The 15,197-nt window shown below is 50.8% G+C and overlaps 1 protein-coding gene across 1 annotated transcript; it reads right to left on the bottom strand.

The window, feature by feature from the left end:
• Positions 1–250: 250 nt before the first annotated feature.
• Positions 251–14,195, bottom strand: Pink1 (PTEN induced kinase 1). The gene is made up of 8 exons (XM_003471354.5): positions 13,760–14,195; positions 8,504–8,788; positions 6,737–6,837; positions 5,188–5,370; positions 4,516–4,679; positions 3,392–3,519; positions 2,903–3,139; positions 251–1,703 (listed from the first exon to the last, which is right to left on the bottom strand). The coding sequence occupies exons 1-8, from the start codon at positions 14,144–14,146 to the stop codon at positions 1,446–1,448; spliced, it is 1,743 nt and encodes a 580-aa protein (XP_003471402.1). The 5' UTR covers positions 14,147–14,195; the 3' UTR covers positions 251–1,445.
• Between the last annotated feature and the right edge of the window lie 1,002 nt (positions 14,196–15,197).

Genomic DNA, 15,197 nt, shown 5'->3' with positions numbered 1-15,197 from the left:
TTAGGTGATAGCTGTGTTCTTAAAAAGCATTTGTGGAGGCTGGGGATTTAGCTCAGCGGCATAAGCGCCTGCCTTGCAAGCAGGCAGTCATGAGTTCGATCCCCCGTACCGATAAAAACGAAAAAGACCAAAAAAAAAAAAAAAAAAAAAAAAAAGCATTTGTGAAATTATATATGAAGTCTCTTCCTCAGTGTTGATATCTGCCTGAAATTCTCTCACCTTGAGGGTGTAAGAACCATCCAGTCAGGTATTTAGTTTGGCACATCATGTATTCAGTGTTATAAACTTGCCTGAGTCTCACAATTTTTTAAAGAAATGTTAGTCCAAAGGAAAATCAGTGAGTTTAAAATGCCACACTGTTAATTCGCATTTACCATGTTGATGGCGTCAGGTTAATGAGGCAGCACCACAGGGATGCTTCCTCGGGTGCCCCTTCGCCACTGTCTGAATTCACTGCCAAACCTTGGGCAGCCAGGAGGCACACGCTGACTGGGCCCCAGGGTCCCCTTTCAGACCAGCCACAGCTCAGTCCTGGTGCTGGAGGCAATGTTATAAACACCACCTACAGCCACTGCTTTGGCTTAGATATCCTCTAAGGTGGGCACAGATGCTCTAACAGGTAAACTGACCATTCACGTTGGGAGCTCTGTGAGGATAGCTCCTGGGTTTTAAGGTGGGGCTCTTGGGGTCAGCAGCGGTGCCCAGTGTAACTTCCCTCCTGGTGCAGAGAATGGGCTCCTTGGGATCTGCACGCAGAGAACTCTCATGGTGTCTTTCTTTTTTTTTTTGGAACCACGAATTGAGCTCAGGACCTTATACTTGCCAGGCAGGCACCGGCTATATCCCTAGGCCATTTCATGCTATCTTTAGCACTGATAAAAGAGACTGAGTGATTGTTCAGCATTAGTTTTTCTAGGCTTTGTGAACTTGTCTAGACCAGGAGTTGGCAAACTGGCCAGGGGCCAATCTGGTCACCAAGTGCAAAGTAAAAGTGGTTTTTATGCTTCTTTATGGTTGAAAACAAATTTGGAGACAGATGAAAATCACATTTCAGGGCCCACGAATGAAGCTGTGCTCATTTGTTTAGTCAGGCTGCTTTTGTACTTTGATGACAGAGTCAGTTGTAACAACTTACGGTACTATCTGTCTGGCCCTCTCCAGGATTTGCCAATGCCTCGTTTAGACCAGCATCTTGATTTCACAGGGAGGACAGCTTAGTTCCCATGCAGGTTATGGGACACACACAGCTGCAGTCACTGACTACAGATTAAACTTTTGACTCATGTCTTTCCGTTTTCCAAACCTGAGGCCCTCTCTGGCTGACCAGCCCCCATTCCAGCTTCTCCTGATGCGCAACCTCCCAGCTAAGCCCCCTCGACACTCACATACCATCAGCACACAGATGCAGCCAAGCTGTTTAGTAACGAGCCAGCTGGGCACAGTCCTCACAGGGCTGCCCGCCACGCGCAGAGGAGGAGGGCCGCCTGGCAGAGCGCCTCGCACTCCAGGTTAGCGAGGAACAACATCTTGAGCTTTGTTTCCACGAAGCTCTTCTCTGTGAGCCTGTCAGCCAGCAGCGCGGCAGCGGACTGCTGGAGAAGCCAGCCGATCATCTCGTCTAATTTCAGATGCTTCAGGCCTAGAATGTCTTCGCCCCAGAGGCTTAAATGAAGCACATTTGCAGCCACACGGGCAGACGGTCTCTGCAACAGGAAGCTGAAGTTCAGAACAGCTGGACAAGTGCTCAGCCACAACTGCTTGGCTAATGCATGGTCCTCAGGGCCTTCCCAGCCCAGTTCTCTCACCCTCTGCTCCTCCTCATACCACCCCCTTCCCCAGCTGACCAGTACTGGCCATGTGTGCAGCTGTGCATGGGGGCAAAAGCATGGTTGGGATACTGTCCACACTGAAAAGGCCATGTGCCTGTGGTCCTGCCCGGGGCGAGGAACCTTCTGTCATCACTTCCTAACTGGGTGGGGTTGCTGCTCTACAAGCCTCTACCGAGCAGCCACTGTGACCAAGCAGCAGGCCGTGTGCGGTGTGAGGGCAGCAGTGAACGGCAGAGCAGCCACTTGTAGCCAGGCCTGCCTTGGCTCGCTCTGCTCAGCTGCACCTGGACCATCCCTGCCACTTCAATTACGGCTTCACACAGACTTGCCTTGATGTTAATTTCACAGTGGCCAGGTCTGCTCTCTGGAGATGTCTTCCCATCTGCCTGTCTGATTAGATCTCAGTTGTTTCCATATGCTCCATCACCATTAGGCCCCCAAAATGCATCCTTTTCTCTCTGAGTAACTTTCTAAGCAACTAGCAAAGCCAAGAAGTGGGATTGTCAGAATTCTGACTCATGGTTTGGTGGCCAGTGTCCTTGTTCCCATGCTGTGGTTTACATACAGATGTTCCCCAAGAGACCAGTACTGAGATGCTGGCCTCATTGGCAGATTAACCCACTGCTGAGCACAGCTGAGTATGCTGTTAGCAAGCAGGGCCTGTTTGTAGGAAGTGGGTCACGGGCATCTCTTTGAAGGGTGCATCTTTTCTTTAGCTGCGTCCAAGTCTGCTTCCTGCTGCCATGCATTGAGCAGCTTCCCTCCACCATGCCCTTCCATAGTATTTCTGTCCTGGATGCAGCTGACCATGGGTTTCAACCTTGGAAACCATGAGTGAAAATCAACCTTTTCTCCTTACAATCGTATGTCAGGTATTTTGTTCCAGCCAGAAAGGTGACTGATAACACTTCGCTTACACTCACATCTTACTCCATTTTCTGGCCTTGTCCTCTGTGGGACAGAGGCTCTGCCTATCACTGTAGCACTTGCCCAGATCTGACCTTCACTCTGGGATGTGAACAGAGTGAAGTCTCCCCTCACACAGTCCTCTCAAAGCCTGGGAGCAGCCTCACCTTGCTGGCTTCCCGCTGGAGCAGTGACCTCACCAGCTGTCGCACGTCTGGAGGCACTGACTCGGGCAGGGCAGGCAGCTGAGCTTCTCGGTAACTGCGGCTTTCCAGGTGGGCGCCACCCTGGCCGTAAAAGGGATTGGCGAGCCCGAAGATTTCATAGGCGATCGTACCTACTGCCCAGGCATCAGCCTTGCTGTAGTCAATCACTGCTCTGGGGCCAGGATGGGCTGTGGACACCTGCTCGGGAAACAGAGGGTGACACTGATGTGCATGCTGGCAAGTCTATAGTTCATGTCACCCGAGCCAGAGGCTTGAGCAAGTTGTGACTCAAACCCAGAAGGACCTGCTGAGGCTGCCTGAAAAACCCACATGTGGACATCTTGGTTAAAGCCAAGTGGCAGGGAAGAAGCCTCGTGTCGGTTCCTTCATGCTGTGAGGACGCGGTGGGTGTCTTTCTGTCGGGGGTGGAGGATGCACAGTGGGACTCACCTCAGGAGCCATCAGGCTGCCGTTCCCACCTCGATCCACATACCAGCTGGGGAAAGGCAACTGCAGGCCGACGCTCTCATCAGCCAGGCAGCAGCCAAAATCGGAGATCACCAGCCAGGGGCAGCCACCTGCCAAGCAGGGGGCAGAGGTGAGCACTGTCCTCCTCCCTCTCGTCCTCCCTCCAGCAGGCTGCCCAGGTCCCTACAGAAACCACTACCAGGTCAGGGAGGAACTGGGCTCACAGGGTCTGGGCTGATCCAGGAGTGCAGGCCAGCAAGGCCAGCAAGGCCAGCAAGGCCTAATCAGGAGTCTGCTAGAGAGAACAAGGGGGCCAGTGACATGAAGTGCTTCAGGGAAGAAGAGCCCGTCAAGTCCTCAGGCAAAGGACTAGATAAAAGACTCTGGCTCTACCTAGGTAATTCTAGTAACCTAAGCTGTCCCAAGACCAAAGGAGCTGTGTTTGGCTCAGATGACGTCTACTGGTACTTATACTCCAGTAGTCTTAGTTTTGAATTTAAAGCCCCAATAAATCTAAGAAATAGAAACATTAGGGAGTAGTTATTTGTAAAAGGACTCATATAGTTCTTTTAAAAAGCTAGTTCCTCTAGCCATTTAATTATTTTAAAATCTCTAGTTTTAGAATTTAAACCAGGTATAGTGGCACACGTCTGTAATCCCAGTACTTAGGAGGCTGAGCCAGGATGTGATGAGTTTGAGGCCAGCCTGAACTACAAAGCAAGACCCTGTCTCAAGCAAACAAACAAAAAGTCAATGTGTATGATAATCTCAGGCAGGCGGCCTCTACTTGAATGCGCCCAGTAATGGCAAAGTCATTTCTACAGGCAGCGTCTGGACAGCTTTCACTGTTTGAAAATTGCTTTTCCTATGGAGCTAAAGTCTACTGCTTATTATTCAAGGAAAATTGCACCTCTAAAGCTCCTAATCTATAACTGGACAACAGAGAAGATCTTAGGAACCCTCACAGTGCTGTCACCTGTCCCGGGTTTGGGGTGGGGACCTCTTGTGTACAGAGCTAAAGGAAGATGTAATGGCAGGACAGCATGAAAAGCCCAGACCTGCTCTCTGCACCCCCGAGAGAGCCGTGAGGGGACACAGGCGCCTACCTGCGTCCAGCTCCACGAGGATGTTGTCGGACTTGAGGTCTCTGTGCGCAATGCCCTGCTGAACCAGATGGGCCACACCTTCCAACAGCTGCAGCAGCATCACAGTGGCCAGGCGGGGGCTCGGGGTGCTCACACGGAGATACTGGCGCAGGGTGCAGGGGTAGCTGGGAGGGGACAGGGTCTCTGACTATCACGCAGCCCGCTCCCTAGCAACTTATCCTTTCCTCTGCACCTTTCTGCAGCTTCTGGATTTGTTTTCTCCTGCATGTCATTTCTGTTACCACCCATCCCCATCCCAAAGCTAGGGAGTCAGAGCTGAGGATCTAGGGGTTCAACATAACCGTGCAGCCGCTTGCTTCCTTAAACACCAGTACAGCAGAGATCGATGGCTCCAGGGGTGAGGAAGACGGGGTGTCTCCATGGGCAGGTAAGCTATGGAGAAGGGGCAATGGGCAATAGGCATATGCAAAGCACTGGATGACAAGGGTGCTCGGGAGGAAGGGGACTTTTGTTTCCCAGAGAAGTCACCCTAATGGGGAAGTGCTATTTAGGGGAGCACACACCTGCCACCTGGCTAGGTTCCTCTCAAGCCAGGGAAGCGCTCCAGCAACAGAGGTGCTCCCACTGGGAAGGCAAAGCAGCTCCCAGGTCCCACCATACCCTGCCACTTACTTCTTCATAACGAGGAACAGGGTGCGTCCATGGCCTAGACCTTCAGGGTGGAGATGAGGGGGCAGCACATCTGGGTAGTCAGTGAGGGCCCCCGGCAGCAGTGGCACTGAGGAGGTGAAGGCCCGGAAGACGCGGATAATGTTGGGGTGTGGGGCAAGCTGCTTCGGACCTCCTCTGGATTTTCTGTTCAGTCAAACGAGACAGATATGTGAGACCAGCATCAGAGATGCAAACTGGAAAAGAAAATGGGGACCTATTTGCACTCACTTAGTTACCAAATATTTACTGTAGGTCTGCTATGTTTTGGGTATTTTACATGGTGCTGGGGACCAAAATCTACTGAGGAGACTCACCAACTGGTCATGCCCCTACTTCATCTTTCAGCCCACCCGTCCATCTGTCCATCTGTCCATCCATCCGTCGATGTGGCAGAACATGGTAGTCAAGGGACCTGGAGTCAGGCTAGCTTTGAATTCCAGGTCTGCCACTGTGAGTTCCTGGCCTAGTCACTCATCTTCTCTGGGATTAGAGCCAAGTGCTAAGGGATAAGTCAGGGGGGCACTGCATAGTGCTGGTAACACACCTCAAGTGCCTAGAATCATGGTCAGCAGAGGAAGCACTCAGCAAATACTGGCAGTCACCACTACTGGCTTGACTCAATGAACATTTACTGTTATCACACAAGATACTGAACACTGTGCTAGCATGCTATGGAGCCAGGCAGGAGCAGGCCAGAGCCCTGTCCTCATGGGTTTGCGATCTAGCAGGAAAGGGACACTAACTAAGTAATTAAGGACAGGGATCCTGCTTAAATTGTTTCCATGGTTCCAGGTTCCAGCATCATCACTGCTGAACGCGGAAATGGACACATGCAGTTAGCAGCTGTCCTGCCTCTCCTCCTGCTTAAGCCCCACACCCACAAACCTGCTGAGGAAGACACTGGCTGGATGTTGCATCAGGTGGCCCTGAAGGCTATGCCAGCTCTGCCCCTCAACCAAAGCTGACTGGACGGAGGGTGGGCATCTGCACCAGGGGCACTGTGGCTCCAGGCACACCGGAGAACAGATGGTCAGTGGGACAGGAGGCAGGGGAGGTAGAGTCTCTCTTTGGGAATGTGGTGAAGAAGAATGGAGCCGAGGTAGGAGAACATCCCAGGGCTTCCCTGGGTCACAGGTTCGAGCCAACAGTCAACAGCAACGACCAGCCACAGGGGAGGAAATAAGGATGCTAAGGGTAGAGAGAACACAGCGGGGCCCAGCGGAGAGGCCAGATGACGCTGAAAGCAAGACCCCTGCCCTGACCCTTGAGCTCTGTGGCCCAGTTCACACGTCCTCTTCTAGTGCTCCTTCTGCGTCACCCTGGTGGGCTCCTGCCCCATGCAGTGTGGTTCCTGCCACTGGGCTGGAGGGAGAATCAGACCCGCAGTGAGGTTGCCTGGCCCCAGCAGATGTCATGGGGAGCTCGGACGAGATGGGGCTGTGCTGGAGAGGTGTTGGGGTGTCTCAATGGAGACCTGCGGCAGGTGGGGTGGGGCATGGGACCCAGGTACCTGTACGCAACTGCTCCATACTCCCCAGCCAAGGCCACTCGGCTAGCTGGCACCAGCTCCTGGCTCATCTTGCGGAAGATGGCTTCGCTGGAAGAGCCCGCCTGGATGGACAGAGCAGGATGGAGCCAGCGTTACACAGGTCCTGACGGAAGGCAAGTTCCAAGACCTGCATGTGATCTGGACCAGGCAGCTGCTGCCCAGAATTGGCTTTGACCCTCAAGATAAGATAATCTCTCCGAAGGATTAAGATAAAACGAGTTCCCCATAGGAGAAAGACAGGAGGTGCTCTCCGTGTCAAGCTGGAGGATGCTTCCTGCACCTCAGATACGGCAGCCAAGGTGCCCAGGGCGCAAGGACAACCAACATGGTCAGAGCACAGAGTGCTTCTTCCTGTCGGGGGTGCCCTGGTCACCACCACCAGGTCTTTCTGTGGACAAGTGGAGGCTGACAAACCACCTGGATTAAGCAGTGCAGGATCACAGGGCAGCCTTCCCACCCCCCAGAAACCCAGGAGGAGAATGAGCACCTGATTTTCCTTCCCCAGTTATCAATAGCTCCCAGGACCTATGAAGACCGATAAATACCAGGAAGATCCTGTAATAATCACCTTACTTTTACTTTTGTGAACACAACATCTGCCATGGGAAATCAGAAGCTAGGGTGGGATTTTTTACAGGCTAAGGATTTGATGACTTGTTAGCTATTTCCCCAGCATGGAGTGCAACAGTCTAATTACCTTTGCACCCAAAATCAAAACAAGAGACTTGCTAGGTACAGTGGCACACGCTTCCAGAACTTGGAAGGCTAAGGCAGGAGGATCACTGAGAATGGAGGCCAGCCTGGACTACAAAGAGAGTTCAAAGCCAGCTTGAATTCCATAGTGAAACACTGCCTCAAAAAAAAAAATATGAAAAAGAAACTGCACTGTAGTGTCCAGCATGAGCTGCATGGCTCTGTCCATCTTAGGCTTGGAGGGATGCTCTGGGCAATAAAAAATGCACTGGATCTTGACGAATTTCCTGAACTTATCTTATAATGGCAAAGTAAAGACATTAAACAGATGGAAATCTCTGATTTTGTTGGGGGAGATGCTCTTCAATGCCCCAAGGCCTTTAGCCCTTCCAAGAGCTGACAGCAGGGAGATGACAAGGAAGCTTTGACCACGGGGCGGGGAGGGGTGCTGAGGGGGAGTTTGCAGGACAGGTGCCTGGCCCTTCTTCTCCAGGGAGGTTAAGTCATGGCAGGAGAGGAGGGAAGGAGAGGTCAGCCGTATGACTGATCGTAGCTCCTCAGAGTGTGGTTCACAGACCAGTGGGCCGGGCATCACCTAGGAACTTGGTGGACAGAATCCAGACTTTCAGGCTCCACCCCTGGCCTGCTGAATCCAAATCTGCCTTTGAGCCTGATCCCCAGATAAGCTGTGGACACAATTTGTTTCTTTCTTTCTTTCTTTTTTTTTTTTTTTTTTTTTTTTTTTGTCTTTTTCCTTTTTATCATCACCAGAGATCGGGGATCGTACTCGCGACTGCCTGCTTGCAAGGCAGGCGCTTATGCCGCTGAGCTAAATCCCCAGCCCTGTGGACACAATTTGAAACATGCAGCTTCAGAATCTCATGTAAACGAGTGAGGAAGCCTAACCACAGAGTACACTTTCTGTGGAGAATCTGTGTCCTTTTCTATCTACTCTAAGGAAAAAACTCCACCAGGTCCACTTAGCTGAGCACTTGGAGAAATGCACAATTGCAAGTAGACAGCCCCAGTCCTTACCGAGATGTTCCACATCATCTTGATGGCAAGGGGAAAGGCAGGGGTCCCTGGAGTCTGCTCCTCCTCTCCCTGTGAGATGACATCTGGGCCGCTCCCTGGCAGCGGCCTGGTGCCCTCTGTCTTCTCCAGGTGCTGGGGCAATGCAGCTACAGTGGCTTCATATACGGCAGCGCTGCAGCCCTTGCCGAGGGACTGTCCTATCAGATAGTCCTCTAGCTGGAAGCCCTGCCAGCGTCGTGTGTCCAGCGGGTCAGGAACTGGCTTGCTTTTCTGGGTAAAAATGGCCTGGGAGGAAACCAAAAATCACCATGAGCCAGGAGGCTCTAGGTAAAGGCAGAGGAGAGAAATACGGTGAGGCTGGGTAGCACTGAGAGTCATCGTGACAGCCACATTCGGTCTGACTGCTCGCTGTAGGTGCAGGTCCTGCCTCTGTCTTTACTTGGAATAAAATTTTACCCACTCTGTGCCGTGCAGTGATCAGAGCACATCGGACCCAGCACTGGGAGTCAGCAAGCAGGTGAGAACTTCCGGGTCTGCCAGCTGCCTTTGTGGGCAGTCTCTCCCTGTAGCCTTGGGCAGTCTGACTTCAGATACAGATTCACAAAGACAGTCTGACAGCTCCGGGATGACCACCAGGGCTATGGGATCCACAGGGACCCCGGGTGGCATTGGCAGGGAGGGGTGAGAGCAGGAGTAGCTATGACCTGAATCACTGAGTGCTATCTTCACAGAAAGCACAGTTTGGAAAGGTAATGGGCCTGCACGTGAGATTTCTGACAGGAACAGATGGGGTGTGGGTGCTGGGACGGATGGCCCATTTCCCAAACTCCAGGCTGTTCCCCGCTTCTGGTAGCAGTGGTGATGTCATTTTGTACCACCCAGGCTCCACCTCTGTCCTCCAATGGTCTAACTGGTGAGCTCTTCCTTTCCAAATACCTGGTCAGCCACCCACAGTGCTAGGGGCATCTGGTACTCACCAAGACAGTGCCTACAGGGCACGTTCTCTGCAATCACATGGTCCCTTCCCTGCCTCTGGGCCAGTTCTCCCCACACTGCCTTCATGTATTTCTCCTATCCCAACCCCTCCCCCAGGCTACCCAATACTGTCTGCCCTCCATGTCTGCAGGCTCTGCATCTATGATTCAGCAACTGTGGATGGGAAATATTTGAAAAAAAGTTGCAACTGTACCGAACATGTACAGAATGTTTTCTTGTCATTCGTCTACAAATAATGCACTATGGTATTTGCATGGCACTTATGTTACACTGTAAGTCACCTGGAGGTAACTTACAGTTACCTGTAAGGGCACTGTAAGTTACCTGGAGATGGTTTACAGGAGGATATAGGCAGCTCCTATGCAAATGCTATGCCATAAGGGACTTGAGCATCCATGGCTTTTGGTATCTGAGGGAGATCCTGGAACCAATATCCTGTGGATACCAAGAGACAATCGCGCCTTGTCCTGGAACTCTGCCAGGCTGGGCTGTGCATGGCAGCACTCGGCTTTCCACCACTTCTCTCTGGTCTCCTGCTCACACCATCCCATCCCCTGCGTCCCTTATGCCCTGGGTCTTGCTCTGCCTGGACATCTCTACCCTCCCATCAAACCCAACTCAAGTGCCTTCCTCGACAGTGGCCACCATGACAACCCAGCCCACAGGTCATCTGGAGAATTTCTTTTGGAGAATTCCTAAAGCACTTAGTAGCTGTACCTAGCACTGTCACTCTGAACCTTATAATAAGAATGAGAGTCTAAACCAGGAGTGGCAGCACACAGCTGTAATCCCAGCATCTTGGAGGCTGAGGCAGGACTGCCTTGAGTTTGAGGCCAGTTTCAATTACATAGCAAGGCCCTGACTCAAAAAAAAAGAAGTCTAATCTTCTTTAGCTTCCCTTGCCAGTAAGTTGCATTTTCTTGTTTGTTTGTTTGTTTTTTCTTTTCAGGTTTACCTTGAACTCACTATGTAGTCTAGCATGGCCTTAAACTCATGGCAATCCCACTTTAGCCTCCCAAATATACCATCATACCTGGCAGCTAATAGACTTTATAAATTCCATGGAGCAGAAGCAAAATTTTATAGATTAACCCTACTTCAACCATGATTTTGAGAATAAGACACAGTTTTTAATTTTTTCTTTTTTTTGTTTCTGAGAAATGGTCTCAGGCTGTAGTTCAGGCTGGCTTTGAACTCATGGTGATCCTCCTGCCTCAGTCTCCTGAGCACTGAGACTACAAGCATAAAAAACCTCTTCCAGTTTATGACATAAAATTTATCATTTGTTGTGGTTTGGATCTAAAATGTCCCCCAAAGGGGCATTTGGAAGGTGATGAGACCACCAAGCTCTGATTTATCCGTGCATTAATCCACTCATGGTTCATAACCTGGTGTAAACTCAGGAAGTGGCTCTGGTTACTGGGAGTGAGTCCTGGGCTGTGCCCCTGAGGGCTACATCCTGTCCCTGGCTTTTTCCTGCCTGCCAGTCTGTGCTGCTTGGCCTCAATGCAGGGCCAGACGCAAGGGAACTGAGCAGCTATGGACTGAAAGCTCTGCACCATGAGCCAAAACCACCCTTTGCCCTTCAAGCTACCTTTACCAAGTATTTTCATATAGTAACAGAAAGCTGACCACCATGCTTTTACCCATCCTTAGCTTTACTGTTTAGCAGCATCACGCACTTCCACACTTGTGCAGCCCTCACCATCCATCTCCACACCTTGTTCTCGACGCACAGAACAAAACTCAGTGTCCAGGAAACAGTACCCCTCCGTCTTCTCTCTCCCCACCCCTTGGAGCCACTGCTGTCCTTCCTGTCTCTGAATCTATTCTGGGAACCTCGTGAGTGGAACCTTACACCGCTGTCTTCCAGGTTGGCCCTTGTCACTACACAGATCAGAATTTCCTTCCCTTTTAAGGAAGAATTGTAACATTCTACTGTGTGCAAATACATATGTTCTTTGCCTGTTTTCCAGTCATGGACACCTAGGCCACTTTCATCTCCTGACTATTGTAAATAAAGCTGCTATGAATATGGCCTTATAAATATCTGTTAATGTCCCCGCTGTCAATTATTTTGGGTATACACTCAGAAGCAGAATTTCTGAATACAGTAATTTTGTTTTTAATTTTTTGAGGAATCACCATACTTTTTCCATAGCAGGTGCTTGTGTATAGGTTTTTTTTTTTTTTGGTCTTTTTCCTTTTTATCGGTACCAGGGATCAAACTCACGACTGCCTGCTTCCAAGGCAGGCGCTTATGCCGCTGAGCTAAATCCCCAGTCCCGTGTATAGGTTTTTGTATGAACGTGGTTTAAATGTCTTCGGTTAATGTTCATGACTACAAGGAAAGAGTATATGTTAAATACACAGTGCTATAAGAAACTGCTAAATTATTTTCCATTTTATGTTATCACTCACTTATGACAGGATTTGATTTCTTTCTTTTTTGATGCTGGGATCAAACCTAGGGTCCTGTACATGGTAGGCAAGCACTCTACTACAGAGCTACTCTCAGTCTGAGTTTGTTCTTCCTGTTTGTGCTTGTTTCTTTTTAAACAGGCCTCCATCTAGGAATAGAGAACAGCTATGATTTTATTCCAGTCTGACACAAAATGGGAATTTTGGTACGACCAGAATAATCAAATCTGGTGACTTTGTTCAAAAGAAGTCAAGGCTGGGGATTTAGCTCAGGGCATGAGTGCCTGCTTGCCAAGCCCAAAGTCGTGAGTTGGATCCCTGGTACCAAAAAACAAAAACAAAATCAAGAGAAATGAAGTCAAATGCCTGATTTTTCAATGTGAAATTAATGAGCAACTAAAAATTTCAAGATATAACTCAGGGGAGTTAATTTTAGTAAAAAGAAAAAAAAATCTCCTTAGTGTTATGTAGGATTTATTAAAAATTTTCCATTCTTAGTTTCTGTTGCCTAACTGGCAACAAGAAACAGGAAGAAGAGGGGCTGGCTACCAGGCTAGACCTCACCCGTCGGTCCAAATTGGGAAGAGCTCAAATCGAGACCCTCTGCTGAAGAGAAACACGAATTGGGCTGGGAGCCAGGAAACACGGAGGCTGCCTTGTCCTTAGCTTGCTGTGTCCTTGTGTGTGTCACCTCCTCTTCCCTGTTGACCCTACTTGTGAAATGCAGGGCTGCACTTACTCAACGAAGTGGTTCCTGGGAAACCTTACAGAAGAGGGTGGAATTCTGGCAGCCACAGCCACCAGAGTGGATTGTAGAGTGCATTGTAGAGTGGCTCTGGTCCCGAGTCAGCAGCCGGCCCTGCTAGCTTGCCTTCCAGATTTTAGACTTGCCAGCCCATAGCGAGCCAAGTTCTTAAAATAAATCCCTCTCTCTAAATATACACACCCTACTGGTTCTGTTTGTCTGGAAAACCTGACTACTCTAGAGTTTGGTGAAGCTATTTAAACATCTAAAAAGCCTGAGAGCCCCTAAGTATCCAGTCGACAGTGATAACTCTACGGCAGTTAATTAAAACGTTAGGTCTGCTGTTTTCTTGCCGCTGGTAGTTTTTATTGCAGTTTCAGCAGTCACTGACTAAACATTTGGCTAGCCTAAGAAGCCTGGATCAGTGGTTGACGGCACAGATTTCAGGCACCACATTTATTAGTAAAGTCTGGGCAAGTCAGGTCACCTCTCTGTACATGCCCTCCTCTACAAATTAGGGATAACAGCTACCTCAACATTAACGTTTTAGAAAATTCACACAAAGCCATTTGCCATGATGCAACTGGTGCTGGAAGCAGCAGCACACTTCCCAAACATACTGTTTGAAGAAAGGAAACCCTGAAGAAAATGGGAGTGGATACAGTAATTTTTTTGTTGCTCGCCAAGTCAATCTCAACTGGTTATTTTCAAGGACTTTAACCTCCTCCCACCCACCTGCACCATCTGCTGGCAAAGCTCCGTCCCTCTTGAGAACCACGTTCTCATTCCTAACCAAGATCCACTCACTCATTTATTTCAGCCGGGGTACTGACCCCCCCCCACCACGCCCACACTCCCAATCCGGCCACATCGCAGGGCTCAGAGCTCCTTTATAGACCCGTCCCTAAGTCATGTGATAGGGGCGGGAGGCCACACCTGCCCTCCCCGGTTCCGCCCCATCCTGGTTTAGGGTCCGCCCCCAACCACAGTCCAGCCAACCCCGGCTCAGGGACCGTCCACCAATCCCGCCCCTGAGTTAGCCACACCCACCTTAGGACACGCCCATTCGGTGCCCCGCCCCCGGCCGCGCGCACCTGGATGTCGCGGCACGCAGAGGCCGCCCGCCTGCTCTCCGCCTGCTTCTCCTCGATGAGGCCCAGGCCCAGCCCAAAGGCCAGAAACACCGCTCGGCCGCAGGGGCCCGCGCCGCCTCGGGCCCGCGCCACGAACTGCCGCTGGAGTCGCGCCGCCAGCCCGGCCACCGACTGGCGGAAGAAGCGGTAGCGATCGGGGAGCCGCAGCCCGAGTCCCCGAGCCTGTGCGCCGAGCACTGCGGCTCGGCCCGGGAGCTCTCCCCGACCCCATCCCGCCGCCGGGCCTGGCCGCCCCCAGGCGTAGGCCGCGCCGGGCTTCGCAGTGAAGCGCAGCACAAGCGCTCGACCCAGGTGCAGGCCGCGGCCCAGCGCTTGTCGCAACGCCATGGTGGCGCCGCGACCGGGACACTGGACAACAACAAACTTCGGGGGCGGGTTTCTTCGCGCAGCCGCGGTCGCTGGTGGGCGGAGCGACTCCCGCGGCGGTTCCCCGGCTGGGCGCGCGAGGGCGCTGTGCGCGCACCTTGCCGCCTGGGTCTCTGGCTGGTAGGTGTTTTGATGACCCAGGTGGAAGGTTGCCAGGTCCTCCTAGTATGAGCAAAATTGGGAAATTAAGAAAGAAAAGTAGTATTTATTATTTACCGTGCCAGACCAGTTACAGCTTTTAATTTTCCTATCAACGAGACAAATGTCATTTTTATAAATAAAGGCTACTGGGTATGGCGGAGCACGCCTGTAATCCCAGTGCGCGGGATACTGAGGCAGGAGGGTGGCTGTGAGTTTGAGGCCAGTCTGAGCTACTCTTGTCTTTAAAAATATGTGTGTGTGTGTAGCTGGGTAGATAGGACAGTGTTCAGTGTCACAGGCAAGTATCAGAGCTAAGATTAAAATTTGCGGCCCTTTGACTGTTGAATTCTTTGTCTTTTCAGTGCTTTTCACGTTGCATGTCCATAGTCCTAGGGCTTCTTTCCATCCCAGGAAATCTCAGCCAAACGCCAGTTTAAGGGACGGTGAGCCAAGACATTAGGAAGCTTGCCGTTTGTTTGTGGGGAATGGCAGGGAGTGTGCATGTGTGCAGAAGTCACAGAATTTATAAATGACAGAGACCGGTTACCCAAACCTGCTGTTAGGGGACCTGATAACGGATACTCACCAACTGAGCTTTTTTTCCCTTGTCCTTTTTTCATTAAATGGGAATTTTGTTCTTTTTCTTTTCTTTTTTCGAGACAGAGTCTTGCTATGCAGTTCAGGCTGGCCTTGGGCTCACTTTGTAGCTCAGGCTGGTCTTGAACTTGCAAAAGATTCTCTTGCCTCAGCCTCCCGAGTGCTGGGATTACAGGAGTGTGCTACCACGCCCAGTTAAATGGGAGTTTTCAGATATACACATGATAGAGTTTACAGTGAACCCCACATACTCAGCATCCAGCGACAACAATTA

Source organism: Cavia porcellus, unplaced genomic scaffold (genome assembly GCF_034190915.1).
Source record: "Cavia porcellus strain 051 isolate PalLab524CR breed Dunkin Hartley unplaced genomic scaffold, mCavPor4.1 scaffold_25, whole genome shotgun sequence".
Lineage (NCBI taxonomy): Eukaryota > Metazoa > Chordata > Mammalia > Rodentia > Caviidae > Cavia > Cavia porcellus.
The sequence above is the reverse complement of the archived record's forward strand: the minus strand, read 5'-3'. Positions and strand labels throughout refer to the sequence as shown.

Excerpts from the sequence above, each read along its gene's own strand:
- Pink1 (XM_003471354.5), bottom strand. The coding sequence starts at position 14,146 with ATGGCGTTGCGACAAGCGCTGGGCCGCGGCCTGCACCTGGGTCGAGCG. Across the intron at positions 5,371-6,736 it reads TATGGAGCAGTTGCGTACAG|AAAATCCAGAGGAGGTCCGA; the intron begins GTACCTGGGTCC and ends TTGACTGAACAG. Across the intron at positions 3,520-4,515 it reads CCTCGTGGAGCTGGACGCAG|GTGGCTGCCCCTGGCTGGTG; the intron begins GTAGGCGCCTGT and ends CCTGCTTGGCAG.